The 18,592-nt window shown below is 41.4% G+C and overlaps 1 protein-coding gene across 1 annotated transcript in view; it reads right to left on the reverse strand.

The window, feature by feature from the left end:
* LOC126998340 (origin recognition complex subunit 6-like) overlaps positions 1-17,729 on the reverse strand; it is a 56,599-nt gene extending 38,870 nt beyond the window's left edge. The window contains exon 1 of the mRNA XM_050859838.1: positions 17,353-17,729. Coding sequence (XP_050715795.1) covers positions 17,353-17,414 — 62 coding nt within the window. The 5' untranslated portion in view covers positions 17,415-17,729. The remainder of the gene's footprint in view (positions 1-17,352) is intronic.
* Positions 17,730-18,592: the final 863 nt, after the last annotated feature.

Genomic DNA, 18,592 nt, shown 5'->3' on the forward strand with positions numbered 1-18,592 from the left:
GTTGACTAGGAGTGGTTACTGTCCACCCTTGAGCAAGGGGGATGGGGGGTGTGGTGTGTGAGGTCATGGCAGTACCCAGAGATTGACGATAAAGAGCACTTGCTCATGTCGGGAGGGTACCTGCTGGTGATTACGAGTCCAACACTTGATCAGGCTGTGGTGAATTATACACACACACACACACACACACACACACATTCTCCACCCGCACAAAAACAATTATGCAAAACCAATCACATAGGAAAGGGCTTTTTTTGTGACTGTATAATTTCTTGAAGCTAAATTATGACATGCTGTTTTCCTCTCAACATAGTAACGATATTATGCATGTCCCCAACTCACTCCTCGAAGTATGAGAAAAATAGGAAGTGAAAAAAATATATGAGGCGCTGCGTGCAATATTGGGGTAAGCGCCAGTTTTTAAAAAACTCAGAAATCGCAGTTGAGGTTTTTGCAACTTCAAATTTTTTTGTTGGTTTTAAAGCTAGAATCATCATTTTGATACCAAAATGAAGCTTATGTAAAGACAAAACTGCCCATGTTATGTACGAAGCGCAATAAGAAAAAAGAAACACAAAAAACAAAACACAAAAACACCCTGGGTTTTGAAAAAAGAAGAAAATCCACCAGAAGTATTTTTTTACTCGTAGTATTGTGATTTACTGGGATTCAGAGCAGTCGGAAGATAATGCAAATTGTTGTAATTAATGTAGCTAGTCATGTTCACTCAGAACGAACTAGTTAAAAATTGTCACTACTTAATTATAAAAAGTACAACAAACAAAAGTACATTAAATCAGCTATTGAATATCAAACAAAGTTAGAAATTGTACAAAAAATTAGTTAGATCAGCTAGACATGGCAACTGCGTCACTTCCTCCCAGAGCCCGCTGGGGACTTACACCATTACTCCACGCCAGCATGCCCATCCTACCTTGCGCGGACCATACGTTTCAGCGAGATAGGTTTTTCCCGAGACTTTTTACCCTATTTCCAGTGTTGATTTTGGGTAAACGACTTGCTCGGATAAAAGAGGAAGGGTCAAAATAGTAGTATATGATCATAACTCCAAACCCACGTGGTTGGCGCTTACCCCAATACTGCACGTGGTGCCTCACATACATAAGGTTTTGCTAGGCCGCTAACTTTAGCGTGGAATATTTTGTGCACCATAATACCACTTCCAGTCAGTTCTGGGTGCAATGACTGTCATTTCCATTCCTTTCACATCATTTAACCCTCTCGCACACCGTAAGTTTCCAATAAGTTTCTGTTTCACTCAACATACATTTCTCAGGCCCGACCGGCCTTTTTTTGCCGCCGCGATACTCTACATTCCCGGACATATTTTACCCTCACAGATATATCGTACCCCAATAAATTTGGTATCAGTGGCTTCATAAAGACTTGTACTAGAACATGTGCAAATAAAAATAGAGGAAAGTATATATATAAGCAATACAAACTTGTTTCAAGTCTCCGTATAGAGTATTGTAGACAACAAATCCGAAGTACCAACTCTTCCCCACTCGCTAGCTTGAAATTTTGTGGGCCAACCATTTTAGCCGAATATGTTTCGAAGCAGAATTTAGTGAGGATTCTTATGGTATCCTCAAAATCCTCATACACCTATTAGTTCCTGAGTTACACCAAGAAAACTGTATTATTTTCCTTTCCTGTCAGAGTAGGCTAACAAATAAAAATCGCTCAAAGCTCCTCATCTACGCCCCTTAGAAAGGTTGCCACGTTACCATTAAGAAACTTATCCCAACAAATGATGCTCACAAATTTGATGCACTTTCACCAAAAACTTAATTTTGAATCAATTTTTTTAACTTTTATGACGCGTTTTGCGTCATGTGCCAAGACTTTTACCCTTTGATGACGCGAAACGCGTCATCGTGCGCGAGAGGGTTGAGACTGGTTTCGACAAGGAAAAAAATGTGGCTGGCACTAGCAAAATCACAAGGTGTCATATTTGCCGATGCTTTACGAGTTAAGAAAATTTATAGCCTTCTGTACAGTGCATCTAATCACAGAAATTCATCAAAATAAACTAAAGTTAACCAATCCTAACCCATTGTGGGGGGCCTAATAGACAGGCAATACATCAGCTTACCATTAAGTGGGAGGAGTTAACCTTATCGAAAAGCTATGCAGTCATCTTGAAAACTAAGACAGCAAGTGTAACAGTTCATTAAGGAGTGAAAGCAGACTAGACTGTGGTGTCCGTGTATTAAAATTCAAATCTTGCTGATAAGTGTTCGTTGATGTATTAGACTGTGCTGTCCATTTATTAAAATTTAAAGCTTGCTGATAAGTGGTTATTGGTGTATATATCCACTTGTGCTTAACCATAGAATACCACCATTGAAATACAAACGTGACTACCAACCATCTACCGGATCAAGAACAAATTTAGGAAATTGAAAAAAATAATAAACAAACAATTACATTCATTATTATATTTTTCTTAAAAACCATGATCTTTATGCTATACAATGGATATAAAGTTAAACAGACAACAACAAAAAATATTTGAAAAAAAAAAAAAAATGTGAAATGACTATTTTAATAGCCCATATAAACTAAGCTATACTTCAGACAGTCTTGGTCACCTGGCCAGCCCAGTGTGGAATCCAGATGTCCCCTGTGATGCTCCAGTGGCCCCAGGCCTTATGACCCATGGGTATGTGTGGGCCAAGCTGTCAAAGTACGGCTTGGTTTTGAAAGTAAAACAACAAAAAATGTTTTCATAATTTTTTTTTCACTTGCTCCCAGTCTCTTTGCATCATGCTGGGGGGGTGAAAATAAAAGAGATATGTTGTTACTGAAGTGACTTTAATCACCTAGGACATCAGAGCAGCATCGCAGACCGACCACCAGCAAGGGCATCTTTAGCAGCCAATTTCATTATTGCTGGGTTGGGTGAAAAAGTAAAGATATTACTGATGCTGTAAATGACCAGAATTACCTGTAGCATGTCCTAAAAACAGCAGCAACAGAACAAAATCTGACAACCAGCTAGGGCATCAAAGTAGGCACCTAATATAAACTTGGTGGGGCCATCAAGGGTGGCAACAGCAGCAAGAACAGCAGGCATGGACATATGACTTATCTGCCAGGGCACTGGTATCCAGGATCCTAGGCCTACCCTGGGGTGCCACGTGGGTCAGAACACTGTTTATAGTATCCTGAAAACGTATATGTTATAACTAAAAAAAACAACAAAAAAAACAACAATATTACCTATGTGTAGTAAGACGTCTTATACATTCTAATTCACCAACAAGGTACCAAATTCAGTACTTTTAGATATACAGTACCCGCTCGAGTTTCGTGCTATCTGAGTTTCGCGATCCTCGAGTTTCGCGCTCAATCCTAAATTCTTACCATCCCAACTTTCGCACATTATCGCCCTGAGTTTCGCGTTGCTTTGACATGTACGGGTCACGTCTACCTACCGTCGGCGTCACGCGCGATTTTAAGGTGGTGTCACACTGGCCGTTTTCCTCCAACCGTTGGGGCTATTGGCAACCGAGGTTGCCCGTGCACCCAACCGGGAGCGAGTTGTCAGTTGTCCGTACGGATGGAAAATGGTTGGGGGTACGATCAACCGCGCGGCTGTATGTGAACAAACAGACGATGTCAGTGGCTGAGGAGTGAGGAACTAGCAGTGGAAAATGGCCAACCAAGAAACTCGGAAAGTAGACTGGCAGACTGCTTTGTTCACTATTTAATCGATACATGGCAACTGCTTTGTTTACGTTGTGAATACGGACAACCGACCTTGGTTATGTGCAGGGGCGTTCCTAGACATTTTGGGGCCCGGGGGGCTCATTCCCATTTGGGGCCCCTCTTATGGGGTGAGAGGCGAGCACAATGAGCCAAAGCAGCTGCGGGGTTTAGTGGGGTGCTGTTAGCCCCCACCCCCCCACCCCGGGAAAATTTTTAGAATATGAGCAATTGTAGAATCATTTTAAAGGCACTTGTAAATGCAAATTTCAGACATTTTATTTCTTAAAACTAGGTGCACACTGAATAATTGAACATTTTTGTTACATTTTTGTTTACAAAATTGAAAATTGGGGCCCTTTAGTGAGACCCAAATTTGTCTTTCGGGTCCAAATATAAATGGGGCCCTTGACCATTTTGGGGCCACTGAATTTAGCTTGTCCTCCTGCCATAGCAGCAATGGTTAAATTTCGCATTTTGGGGCCCCCCTCACTTTGGGGCCCGGGGGGCGATTTCAAACAGCCCCCCCTCGCCCCCCCCCTCAGGAACGCCACTGGTTATGTGTGGTGCACACCTGGAAAAGTTGGAGTTGCCAGTCGCCCCTATCGCTAACGCGGTTGGAGGAAAAAGGCCCAGTGTGACACCAGCAGCTTAAAGGCGCAGTCACACAAGCTAGTTTTTCGGGAATTTCCCACTGAAATTACCTCCCGACAATTTTCTGCCTTGAATTTATCCTCAAGTTTGGTCACACAGAGGACTGTTGCATTCTGGGATATATCAGCTGAAAAGCAAAACAAACAATGGATCCAGACATTGCAGAGTTTGCTTTGTGGTGTCTGCTGAAGAAAAGGAAAAAATGAAAAGAAAGCATTTGATGGTTCGTGAGTGGTTAGCTCGGAGACAATGGGAGAGTGTGTTACAGCTTGCTACTGTTAATTAAATGCCACGAGAATTTAGCAATGAGGACCAAGACATGATAATGGAGTGGCTACGCTTGGACAAGACTCAAGTCCAAGACCTGCCCAACTTGGTTACTCCAAGCTTATCTATACTCTGGCTCAGCTAAACATGCAGTTAAAGGGTGCCATGTGAGGAATAATTCAAAAGTACAGCGTTGCCACGTTTTTCACCCCACGTTGGTTGCCTCTCTCTCTCTCTCTCTCTCTCTCTCTCTCTCTCTCTCTCTCTCTCTCGTGGTGTTACCGCCACGAGGATTTGAATGTATATTTTTTTCTTACTTATGTCAGCTTATTTTAATGTATATTCCTTCACAATACAATCTAAACATAATTGTGAAACTACTTACACTTCCCAAAATGACAGGGAAACTCAATAAGTATAGCATTTTTTAGCAACACTGTAAAATATGTATGCCACGTTTCTTTATATGCTTATAAAATATTTTATCCATAATAAGTTGACTGTTCTTTCATATGTTATAATACTAAGATTAAACGTGTATGCATATTTGCTGATCATATTTGCCATGGTTTTACTTATATGTATTAGAACATTTCTACATCGCGGGCTGGGAGACACGCGGCAACGCTGTACAAGGGGAACCTTTAGGCTGACCCTGCCCACAACCGCATGTTTAAATGAGCCAGAGTATAGCTTCGTGGAACTCAATGTGGTACTGGAAAAAAAACACGTATAGCTACAAAGCCAATCAGCTGATACGCTCTTCTTCTTGTGACCACAACTTACCGACCTCACGAGAAAATAACCGACATGCTGGTGACAGTTTCTGACCAGAATTTTGATGAGTTTCTCGTGAAATGCAGCCGACTTTGAATCTCTCTACAAAATTCTTGAGAAACTAGTGGTTGGGTGACCGTGTTCACACTTGCTGGAGCGAGATTCGCAGAGGTTCGTGCTAATGTCCCTCGCTAAAAGCAACGAAGTAATGATTTAACTATCAACGTTGACTTCAGATTCACAAAGCTTTTGTTTTGTCATAGTTAGAGGCTGCTGATTGGATGAGCACCATCGATGACATCATCGGACTCGTCCAATCACAAGCGTGTATTCACTATTCAGAACTGTCAGAACAGCCAGCCGCCTTCAGCTGCGGCTTCAAAACGACCCGTTTTCTCTTCACATTTTCTTCCTTTTTACACGGTACGTATTTTGAGATAACAAGGGAGTAAAGTGGGGAAAAAAAGTCAGCTTCTCCACGGGCCAGAACAAATAAGCACTTTTTCAGTGTTTTCAATACCCCGAGTTTTGTGATCCGTGAGTTTAGCGCTATACCTGCGGAACGAAGCAAGCGCGAAAATCGGGAGGGTACTGTACATCGAAAAGTAGATGTCGGAGTGAATCGGACCCATTGCAGTCCACTAGAACACAACTCACACTGAACGACATCGTCTCAGTGACACAAGAACAGTGCAGTTATGTTGCCCTGCTGACGACTCATTCCCTGCAATATGACAATTAAAAAAATCACTTGCACACTTCGGTTAATCAAGCCAACTACTGCTTCTAATACATCGCAAAAAAATAGCATGCGGAGTGCATAGGATACTTCATTTGCTTCACACTTGTTAAGGTTTTAGTTACCGATTCATGCCAATTTACTGCTTCAACAGCTTAAATATGTGGGGATGCCTTGAAAATTTCTAAGTCCAGTGTTGTAGTTTCATGAGGGCTCCCTAAGCAGATTGAGCCTCATAGCTGCCTTGTACTACATCACAGAAACTAGTTCCTAAGTCAGTAATATCCAGAACGCGCATGGATCATTACGATTTCGGACATAAAACGGTTCTTAAGAGTTTTACGTTATTTTCTTCTCTATATTAAAGCAAATAATGGCGCAAGTATTTGTATTTTATAATTTTAAAGGACTACATTCATGAAGAGTTACTACGCGGGGGTGACACATAAGCGGCTTCCTGAAGCTCAGTTTTCCTCTCGTCGCCATGATGGCCGGATGGATCGACACTCTAGCCTTCTTTAGTCTACTCAAAATATATTTCTACTTCACCTCTCGGCAGGGTTGTTTTGATTTAAATCAAATGATTTAAATCGATTTAAATCTGAGTAAAAAAAATCAGGATTTAATTCAATATCAAATATACCGTATTTAAAATGATTTAAGTGTTATATCAAGAGTAAAATATCTAATGATTTAATTTAATAAATATATATATATATATATATATATATATATATATATATATATATATATATATATATATATATATATATATATATATATATATTTATTTTACGTCGCTGCCTATTGTGCCGTTAGGCTCTTTTTAGTGGTGGGGGTCTGATGGTCGGTCCAGCCCGTTGTAGCGCAGGTGAATGTTTATAGTGGCGCCATCCTGCTTTGGCTCATACTGCCCCCAGGATCTCATCTATGAGCCTCTCTTTGGAGAGGTTATCCAGAGTCTGGGTTGATAGGTGGTCTTCAGGGCAGCATGTGGGTAGTCTTGGGCCACTTGGCAGTGACTGAAAAATCCCAGCTGTGTGGCAGCCAGGATTCAAGCCCGCGTCCCTCCTGGATATCCCATATATCAATATAACAATATATATATATATATATATATATATATATATATATATAGATATATATATATATATATATATATATATACAGTCAAACCTCACCATTTGCGCACATATGGGCGGTCTGAAGGTGCGCACATGGCAAATGCGCAAATGGCGAACTTAATAACCCATGGAGATAAATACATATGGGTGGTCACGGCCCAACACCCCCCCCCTTACCAGCAAAAAAAAAAAAAAAAAAAAAACTGGTCTGCTGGCAGGAAATACATCATACTCATGGCCAATCTTTCGCTTTTTTCTTCCACCTGTGCTATGGTCATCATCGGGTTCTTCTGGGGTTTAGGCTTCGATGACGCTGCGTGCAGCATGATGGTGGTGCAAAGATGAGGCAGAAAACATCGAATAATTGCAGTCACCATGAGACGAGGAAAGGCAATCGGGTTATGGCGTGAAACGACATTTTGCTGCCAGTGAGACGCTGTTACCATAGCGACAAGGTGCACAAATGGCAAGACCACCTGCGCAAATGGTGGGATGATGGCTGCATATTAAGGCCGCACAAATGGTGAGGTTTTACTGTAGTATATAGTATGTACAGTACTCGCAAAAAGTATGCGGAATATGCGTGACCTTCCATGATAAGAGCTTGCCCAAGCAGGTAGTAGGCTTAGATCTCATTATAGTATTACTGGGCAACTACAGTCAATGTCTAGCAGCCCTCCCAGTCCTGTTTTCTGCCAGTGCCGCATGTGGCTATAATGAGGCTATAAACAGCGGTTTTTCCTTTCCCTGTTCTCCTACAAATTTCTTTCACTGACACGTTTTCTTCATGATAGGCAAGAATACGTGCCTTTTCTAGATCAGTGAGGTTCTTGGGACCCATCTTAGGTGTGTGCGTAGGTGTTGGTATGGAAAACAACAGGGGAGAAGAAAAGGCAGAAATTTATTTTCCTGGCAAGCTTCAATCACCATTTGTTCGTTACGGACCCACATGCGACACTGGTGGGAAACAGGACTTGGAGGGCTGCTAGACATTGACTGTAGGTGCCCAGTAATACTATTATGAGATCTAAGCCTGCTACCTGCTTGGGCAAGCTCTGATCATGGAAGGTCACTCTTATGCTACAACCCGTGCATTTTCCGAATACTTTTTGCTGGTACTGTATATATATATATATATATATATATATATATATATATATATATATATATATATATATATATATATATATATATATATATATATATATATATATATATATATATATATATATATATATATATATATATATATATATATATATATATATATATATATATATATATATATATATATATATATATATATATATATATATATATATATATATATATATATATATATATATATATATATATATATATATATATATATATATATATATATATATATATATATATATATATATATATATATATATATATATATATAAGGAGACAGTTCAAGGGCACACAAAAGCAAACATTAATAAAAAAAAGCCGCTACTCACTGCTCCTAAAAAGAATCCAAAGAGGTGGCGAAAGAGAAGTCAATTTCGGGAGGAGAGGTGTCCTGATACCCTCCTCTTGAAAGAGTTTAAGTCATAGGCAAGAAGAAATACAGATGAAGGAAGATTGTTCCAGAGTTTACCAGCGTGAGGGATGAAAGAGTGAAGATGCTGGTTAACTCTTGCATAAGGGGTTTGGACAGTATAGGGATGAGCATGAGTAGAAAGTCGAGTGCAGCGGGCCACGGGAGGGGGCATGCAGTTAGCAAGTTCAGAAGAGCAGTCAGCGTGGAAATATCGATAGAAGATAGAAAGAGAGGCAACATTGCGGAATTTAAGAGGTAGAAGACTATCAGTATGAGGAGGAGAGCTGATGAGACGAAGAGCCTTAGCCTCCACTCTGTCCAGAAGAGCTGTGTGGTGGAGCCCCCCACATGAGATGCATACTCCATACGAGGGCGGACAAGGCCCTGTATATGGACAGCAACTGTGCAGGGAGAAGAACTGGTGGAGACGGCACAAAACGCCCAGCCTCGAGGAAGCTGATTTAGTAAGAGATGAGATATGAAGTTTCCAGTTGAGATTTTGAGTTAAGGATAGACCGAGAATGTTTAGTGTTGAGGAAGGTGATAGCTGGGTGTTGTCAAAGAATAGGGATAGTTGTTTGGAAGATTGTGTCAGTGGATAGGTGGAGAAACTGTTATATATATATATATATATATATATATATATATATATATATATATATATATATATATATATATATATATATATATATATATATATATATATATATATATATATATATATATATATATATATATATATATATATATATATATATATATATATATATATATATATATATATATATATATATATATATATATATATATATATATATATATATATATATATATATATATATATATATATATATATATATATATATATATATATATATATATATATATATATATATATATATATATATATATATATATATATATATATATATATATATATATATATATATATATATATATACACACACAGTAGAGCCCCATTTAGCGCGAGAATTAGGTGGATGAACGCGGTCGCGCTAACTGAATTCGCGCTAATTGAATGAAGTGACCAATATGAAAAAAAATATTTGGTGGACACGTGGGTCTGACTTTTGGGTTTGATAATTACTCAAATTAAAAAAACAACCCTACGATTTGCTGAGCTCTGAAAACACGCTTGTGATTCGCTGGGAGTCCGATGACGTCATCGCCGGCGCTCACCCGGTCAGCGGCTTCGCTGCCTTAAGGCAGTATCACACTTGGACAACCGGCAAATCCAAATTTTCCGGGTGTGCGTCACACACGGCCAAGGTCAGTTGCCCGTATCCACATCCACAACGTAAACAAAGCACTTGCCCTGTATCAACATGGCGTCGTCTGCTAAAGTAAGGGCTCTCGCGGCTTGTGCCGCGCATCATGGCAGCTTGTGCTGCGCATCATGGCGGCTTGTGCTGCGCATCATGGCGGCTTGTGCCGCGCATCATGGCGGCTTGTGCCGCGCATCATGACGGCTTGTGCTGCGCATCATGGCGGCTTGTGTCGCGCATCATGGCGGTTTGTGCTGCGCATCATGGCGGGTTGTGCCGCGCATCATGGCGACTTGTGCCGCGCATCATGGCGACTTGTGCCGTGCAACATGGCGGCTTGTGCCGCGCATCATGGCGGGTTGGCGCAATTTTCAAAATTCAGTCGTGGTGGCTGCTCGCGCTAGCTGAGGCTTGCGCGCTAATTATTTTTTTTCTTGGTAGATGGTGGCTCGCGCTAATTGCGGTTCGCGCTAATTGATCTCGCGCTAAGTGAGGCTCTACTGTATACATAAGGAAGAAAGAAGAACATGTGAAGCAGTTGTAGAGGAAAAGTATCAAGTCTACTGGTCCTGTAGCAAAACAGGCACCAGTGAATCATTGCCATCTCTTACAAGAAAAATACTCAAAATCATAATAAAAAAATAAAAAAACTATTAGTCCTACTTATGATTTTTGTGAAAACTCAACATGGGTAATGTGTATTAAACTATGGTTTCATTTAACATTGCCAAATTTAATACAAGAAAATGGCCTCATAAGACTGAAAGAAATAATCAGTGCAAACAAAAAAAAAAAAAAAAAAAAAAAAAAAAAAAAAAAAAAAAATGATTTAAATTAAATAAATCAATTTTTTTGAATATTTTTTTAAATCATGATTTTTTCCAACCCTGCCTCTCAGTAAGTGTTAACTGAGTATTTAACCTCTTTATTGGTATGCATGTAGTTTGACAAAAGGACTGGTTACTATCCACTTCTATACCAGATGTTTGTCTTATGACACATGTCACTTTGATTTGCCCATGAGGCACCTCATGCCACATTGTGGCGTCAAATAACCCAAAACCAAGTCCTTGTGACCCTTCAATACCACCATATTCGAACATTGGTGACATGGGCGTGTGACATGGGGTGCGCTTGGCGCCTCGCAGTCACATCAAGCTGTGACAAGTATGTGTCAGGAAACAAACTGGATATTGTTCAACGTGAGCAACTCAAAATTTGAGTAAAATGGAGGCCATGGTGATAAGTAGCTATCGGTAGGTCACTACCGGGTCAGTTGACAGCAGGAGCATCATGGCTGGATGACAGCTGTCACAAATCGGTTTTATTTTGTACCCCAAAGTAATCAGTAACAAGGATCTAGCATCAACTTAGCAGAAGTGGCCAGGCTAACCGTCAGTATTGTACCATATGTAATTGTTAATTGTTGGATCCCACCTCCCCTCTCGGTGAGTATTGCATGATTATTTTCGTCCATTGCAAATGAAACTTGACATTTCCCTAGAGTTGCTTTATTTCTAGGGTCTTTTTCCTCAAGAGGTTATAATGTGAGGGGGTTCAGAGGGGTGGTTAGGAGGGGGGTCGAAGGGGGCAAAGCCCCCCATTAGAGGTTAGGTTATGTAAAGTTTGGTTAAGGTAGTTTAAATACATTCGACATGAGGTGTGGGCCGTCGAAAATTACGTAGCGCGGGACGGATTTGGGTGGCAGTGGTGGGGTTCCACTACGCTGACCATCCAATGACATGCCCGACACTCGTCAACAGACCGGCTGCAAGGTTATGTTATAATAGAATACAAGAGTATATGTTAGGAACTTTCCTTACTTTCGAGACCAGGGAATTTTCCCTATTTAAGGGATTTATTTTGGGAAATTTTTGAAGCTCATTTTTCAGTGATTTTGCCTTCAGCCCCAAAACCTGGTTCCCCAGGCTTGTTTTGGGTGGAGGGGGGGGGGGTGGAGTGCTGGAGGGGGAGAAGTAGTTGTTCTGTAGTTTTACTGTGCGTCCAACATTGAAAATATTTTCTTGTAATCTCTGCAGTTTAAATTCTTATTCCTCACAGCACATCTCCAGTGTACACCAACACGTGTTTTTCTTTTCACCGTATATGCGTAACCTAAACTGTCTATAAGTTTATGCTGCCCTCTTTGTGTTGATGAGAGCACTTTTTCATATGTTATGGATTCATGTCAGGTACGAACATTAGAAGCTGTAGGGTCATCAGCAGGAGCTGCATCACCATCCAGTGATGTCAGACATGAACTTCCAGCACTAGTATCTGATGGCACCATATTTTCATCTTCCATGGAAGTTTCGCTTGTGTCAGGTGCCAAACATCTCTCATCTCTGGTGGGTGTTGCACTAGTGTCACTGCTCTGCGGAAATTACACCTCCAGTCTATGTTGTGCCCCTCCTTGATGGCCGTCCTATATTCCAGCCTGGTGACACCACTGCCGCATGTCCTGTGCTGCCAGCGCATGCATCCATCACATAGTAGGGCCTAATGTTATGATATAAATACCTGACAGTCAGATCTTACAAAAATTCTATCATTTAAACTACAGGTGTGTGTAATTCACCTCGTGGTCTGCTGCGGGTCTCTCTTGAGACACCCAGCTGTTCCCCTAAGGAAGGAGCTCAGAGCTCGGTGACCGATCTTTGGGGAGGACTGAGACCACTCACACACAACACACCGCGACAACGAGGTCACAACTCCTCGCCTTATGTCGCGTACCTACTCACTGCTTGGTGAACAAGGGCTACACGTGAAAGAAGATAAACCCAACTTATCTTCACCCGGCCGGGGAATCGAACCCCGGTCCTTCTGGTTGTGAGGCAGACGCCCTACCCACTGAGCTACCGGGCCGTGTGTGTCTGTGTGTGTGTGTGTGTGTGGCTTAGTGCTAGCATAAGACAGGTTTTAATCTTTCTAGATTCGCCATACTAGTACATACCTGTCGGGGCCTCACCGAATTCTCACACACCAAACACAGATCAGACATGTCGATCACCGCAAAGGCTTCTAAAGGTTTTCACGTGAGGACAAGCATTGAATGATTGATCAAAGTATGGAAAACTCTTGACCAGGTAGTTTCGTTTGGTGCTAAAGATTTTCACTAAACGTGAAGAGAAGCAATGAATGAGAGATCAAAGTAGTTAGTAATGAGCAGTGATAGTTATATCGAGCTGATGGTTGATGGTCCGAGTTGGTATTAAAAAAATGGTCCGAGTTGGTTCACCAGGTGGGCTGAGTCGATAATGGTGAATGGTCCAAGTTGGCAATGGGCCAAGATGGACGCACACCTAAAATACATATATCAAATTTTGGTCTGGGCTGGGGCCAACCACCAAGCCTCTCAAAGGAGTCTACCAGCACTAAGCTGCAAATACAAAAAGTGATCTACTGATGCTATACTTAAGCTAATGTTGTTAAATTCGGTAAATATCATGAGACAAAAGAAAAACATGAAATGCAACCACTGAATGGTAATGTATAATTTAACTCCACCACCTCAAAATACCATATATGCCTTCATATTATGGTTAAGGGGAGGCAATGCCAGTTATAGGTGAAGGTGCAAATTTTTTTCGGCCTAGTTCTTTTAAAAAATACACAGCTTATAGTGTTTTGACAAAATAAGAAACCCTGTAAATTTCACTGGAGTTGGATGAATACCTTCGGAAAAAATGAAAATACTATACCTGAAAAATAGGAAAGTTGTAACGGATATTCTAGCTTGTAACGGTCACGCACAAGTTTGAATTTTTGTCCCTTTAATAACCATACCTGTTGCTACATTTTTGCCTTGGCATATTTTTTCTAAGTGTTTTCACAGTTCTGTAATATGATGAGAAACATGTTGAAAAAAAACAGTAAATTTTATTGACAAAAATATTTCTAAGTAAATCACAACTAAGAAAAGTAAATTTTTCTTACAGCCAAAAAATAGGGGATGCATTTAGCTTTCCATAGGTATATTCACTTTTACAATCGGTTAATTAATAAGTGAGTAATATCAACTTTAATAACAAAAACTTACGTTTCGAGATATGGTGTGTTTTCTGAAAACTTATGGTTGCTCCCGCATAAACATATTAAAATATTTGTGTGTATTGTTGTAATAGTGTATTTGAAGGCTACTAAGGATATAAAGACTTCTTTTCTCATTATATTATGAGCATAATTTTTCAGAAAAGGCACCTGATCCCCTTTTACACGTGAGAAAAAGTTGGAAAGTTTCGTTTAGTCGGCGCAACATCTGTGGTCATATGCCGGAGAGAGACAGAAGGGGAAGGACTTATAGGAGAAGGGAACAGATCCCAGGAGACGGGACACAACCCCCGATTAATACCTGGTACCCATTCACTGCTGGGTGGACAGGGGCGTAGGGTATCGGAAAAGCTGCCCAAATTTTTCCACTCCGCCCGGGAATCGAACCTGGGCTCTCTCGGTTGTAGGTCGAGTGTGCTAACCACTGCACCACGAAGCCCCCTTTACACGTGAGAAGTGTGTCCTCTTTTCTGCCAGGTGCCATCGTAGGAAATATCCAGGTATCCCGTAGCTGCATCAGGCTCCACACCAGTGTTCCTGTAGTGCTGAAAAACTGCCTCTATTCCCTTCTTCATCATATCTTCATAATGACTCTCCATCCTCTTGTACAGGTATCCTGCGTACCTGTCAAACTTGCCCTGAGAAATGGAAGGCATGCTGAGGGCTGCAATGATGCGGTTCAGTCCAGGTGCTCCAAGGTTATTGATGAGGGCTTCATACACCAATTTTACATTGATTTCAGTGATATTCTGTTCCTTCCCATCACTATCAGTGATAGTCTCATCACGCTCTGCGGAGGTACCCTCCTCGGAGGTTGGCAGCCCTCCTTGCTGATTTATAGCTGCCATAAGGTTTCTCAGATTGCGCTTATGCCTTTTTAGTCGCCCCATCTTGATGTGAAAGCAAAAACAACTGAGAAAAACTGTCAAGTAAAGTGTTCAATGGAAGGGTAACGCTGGCAAGAGTGGTGACAACAACCTTCCCGTATGACAGTCTGTGAGACCACCACCGACACTCGGTATTGCCATATGATGCTCAAAATTCTAAAATACTATAAAAAAACGCCAAAAATAAAATAAAATGCTTCAAAATGATGCAGAGTGACGGCATACGTGCCACCACGTGCGCGGGACATTTAAAGAACCTTTAATTGACGGTAAACAAAGGGCATTTTAAAATAGAAAGACTTGAGATAAGTGGATGTGGTTTTCACAGAAAACCCGCATTATTTCAGGAATAACAAAACTGTCAAAAACCCAATTTTGAGGTATGGCTCAAAAAATTGATTTTTGGAGGTGTTGCCTCCCCTTAAGGATGAAAAAACGTCTTTTAAACACAATTTGGGGTAAAAATTCGTATTAGGTCCGTGCCAGTATCTCATAATCTACTTTATGAAACATCAGTATCTCTTCATATATCTTTTCTACAAAACTTCAACAGTCATGGAAACGCTTTGAAAATCCAATTCAAGGCCTTTTTTTTCACTCTTGAAAATAGGGGATAATGTTTACGGAAGTGTAGTGCGGCGACGGCCTGATGAACGAGCCTCCCATAACCCACTTAGCCAGTGGGGTACCTCTTTGGCCGACTCGGTAAGGAGTGGCTCTCCCGTCACGCTGGTCGCGGGTTCAATCCCAGGCAGCCGGGGAATACCCTCACTTTGTCTTGATTAATTTCTCATGTTATTTCGATACACGCAGAGGCTGTGTTGAGAAATAGGAAGGATGGAAAATAAGCTCGTCGGGGCATTACAGAAGCGCGTCGCCTCCTCTGGCGGTGGCCGCGACGACGCTGCAGCCGCCGCATCCGTAAAATAGCTCGCAGAGGGTTTAGGGTCGGGGAGCATATTTAAACTACTCCAACCGAACTTTACGACCTACTAACGGGGGGGCTGTGCCCCCCTCGAGCCCCCTTCTAACCAGGGGGGGCATAGCCCCCCCCCTGGACCACCCCCCCACATGTATATGTTACTTATTTCAGCAAGGAGGTATTTCTCGCAACACCAGCTGCACCGTCGCCAGAGGAGGCGACGTGCTTTCGTAAACATTATCCCCTATTTTCATGAGTAAAAAAAAGTCCTTGAATTGGATTTTCAAAGCGTTTCCATGACTGTTGAAGGTTTGTAGAAAAGATATATGAAGAGATACTGATGTTTCATAAGGTAGGTAATGAGATACTGGCACGGACCTAAAACGAATCTTAACCCAATTTGGTGTACATGCTTAAAAACTAATCTAACCTAAGGACACCTAACACAATCAAACCTAGCCAGTGCAACCCAGACTGCAGCTGCCGTCCCGACTGTCTCCTATGCATCAGTGGTGCTCACCTGGTGGGCTTCCCGAGCCCACAAACCACATGATGAGGAGGGGGTACTAGGAAGCCAGCACTCTGCTGATCTGGATCTGGACAAAATTGCACAGGGCGCCTGTATAGGTGCATAACACGCCAGCTCTCAATATACAATTACATAAACAAAAACAAATACTAATGAAAGAGCTGGATAGTGCATCATATGCAGTCAATTTGTAATTTAATTTATATGTTTAGATGAAGAAGCTACAGCCCATTTAATGATATTCTAAAAGTTTGTCCCCAAGATGATGAGCAAGTGCTGATTTAAATGGAGATAGAGACTGGAGGGTAACTAGGGATTCATGGAGGGAATTCCACAAAGGAATGCCTCTGACACTGAAGGACCTCTTTCTTAGTTCAAGCTGGGTCCTAACATGTGGTATTTTGTACTGGTGGCCTCTGGTGGGTAGACCTGGAATTAGAACAAAAAGGTCTGAAGGGGAGATTGCACATTTATTATGAAAGATCTGCCAGTACTTGATCATGTCATGACAGAGCAAACGACCGTGTATTGTGAATAAATTTAGTGATTTTAACCTTTCGAGATAATTTAAATTTTCTAAGCCCCGAATGTACTTTGTCCAACGCCTCTGGACTGAACTGGCATGGTCTGTCTGGCAGGACACAGGTTAGGTTATTGTCTAAGAATGTGCACCTTCATATTATGGATAAAGGGTACGTATTTTCGCTCTGTAACCACGATATAGTGGTGTGTAAGGTACTTTGTGGTGGCGGAGCTACGCTACATCACATATAGGCTACCCAGTGGTGGCAGGACCGATGTAGTGACCATACCTTAGGGTGGCTGGGGCCGCCACACCCAGCTTCCGAGACAGTGGGGACAGTAATCCGCTCATATTATCCTGCCCTGAGGTCCACACAATGAGTCCCGATAATCGGAATCTGTAACTTCGAATTTCTGGAATTTGTTCACTGGGCGGTCAGTCCCTGCTGGGAGGAGTGGTGACGCTGGCCACCGGTGTAACGACGTCCACAAAGCAGTCCCCTAGTAATAAAAGATTTTCACTTCGTAACCGGAGGTATGCCGTATGCGTAATTCTGGTCAGTAAGCTACTTTCCAACACTTCTTGAAGCTCGCCGCTCGCGAGTGGCACTACATCACAGTTCGGAGTTGGCGGGAAGCAGTCCAGACCAAGGCAAGTGTAGAGAGGTACATCACACTCATAAAATGTGAAGAACCAAATTCTGAAACGAGCTCTTTTATTAGGAACTTTTGGATGTTTTTTATGTTATAAATTACTACAATAAAATAAAATATGATGTGGATTTTTTCTTCAGTGATTCTTCCCCTCAGAAGGGGAAACGGGCCTTTGTCAGTGTGGGTTTTTTGTTATACATCCCATGAAGGAATTCTGTCCCCCCTAAATTGCCAGTGATCGCTAGCTACTTTAAATAAAACTGAGTCAACTCCTGTTGAAGCTATGAGGACTCGCAAACTTTAAAATCATGATGCACTGTGCCTATAGTCAACAAGACATTGATCCCAAGTGTTTATGCTAACATTTTTCAGGTGAAGTGGTGAGAAACACTCTACCATTCAGTTATTATAAGCTAAATACTCGCACCAAAGCTACACCATTTTCGCATTTTTTTCTAATCTCCTGCCTCATGTATAGCTTGAACCATTTTTCTAATAGATTCTACGAAGACTAATGTTTAATCTGGAAAGTACCGAACAGAATCTAGTCAGTAGAACTCGTGGTAAAGACACAGAGTTATATACCATCATATATAATAGCCTCTTCCATTTAGCGTAACCCGTTTCTGGGTCGTGATCTGTAGAGTCCCTTGATAGATAGAGTCCCGACAGCCTAAGATTTGGACGCTATTATTGGCCCTGTTTTCACCGCTAGTGCTAGTGTTTGAAAAGCGCGGCGAAAACACAGGGCCAATAATGGCGTCTTAGGTTGTCGGGACTCTATGAGGGACTCTACAGATCACGACCCAGAAACGGGTTACGCTGAATGGAAGACGCTATAACTCTGTGGGTTTAACCCAGACCCAGGTCCGGGTT

This window comes from Eriocheir sinensis, chromosome 14, assembly GCF_024679095.1.
Source record: "Eriocheir sinensis breed Jianghai 21 chromosome 14, ASM2467909v1, whole genome shotgun sequence".
NCBI lineage: Eukaryota > Metazoa > Arthropoda > Malacostraca > Decapoda > Varunidae > Eriocheir > Eriocheir sinensis.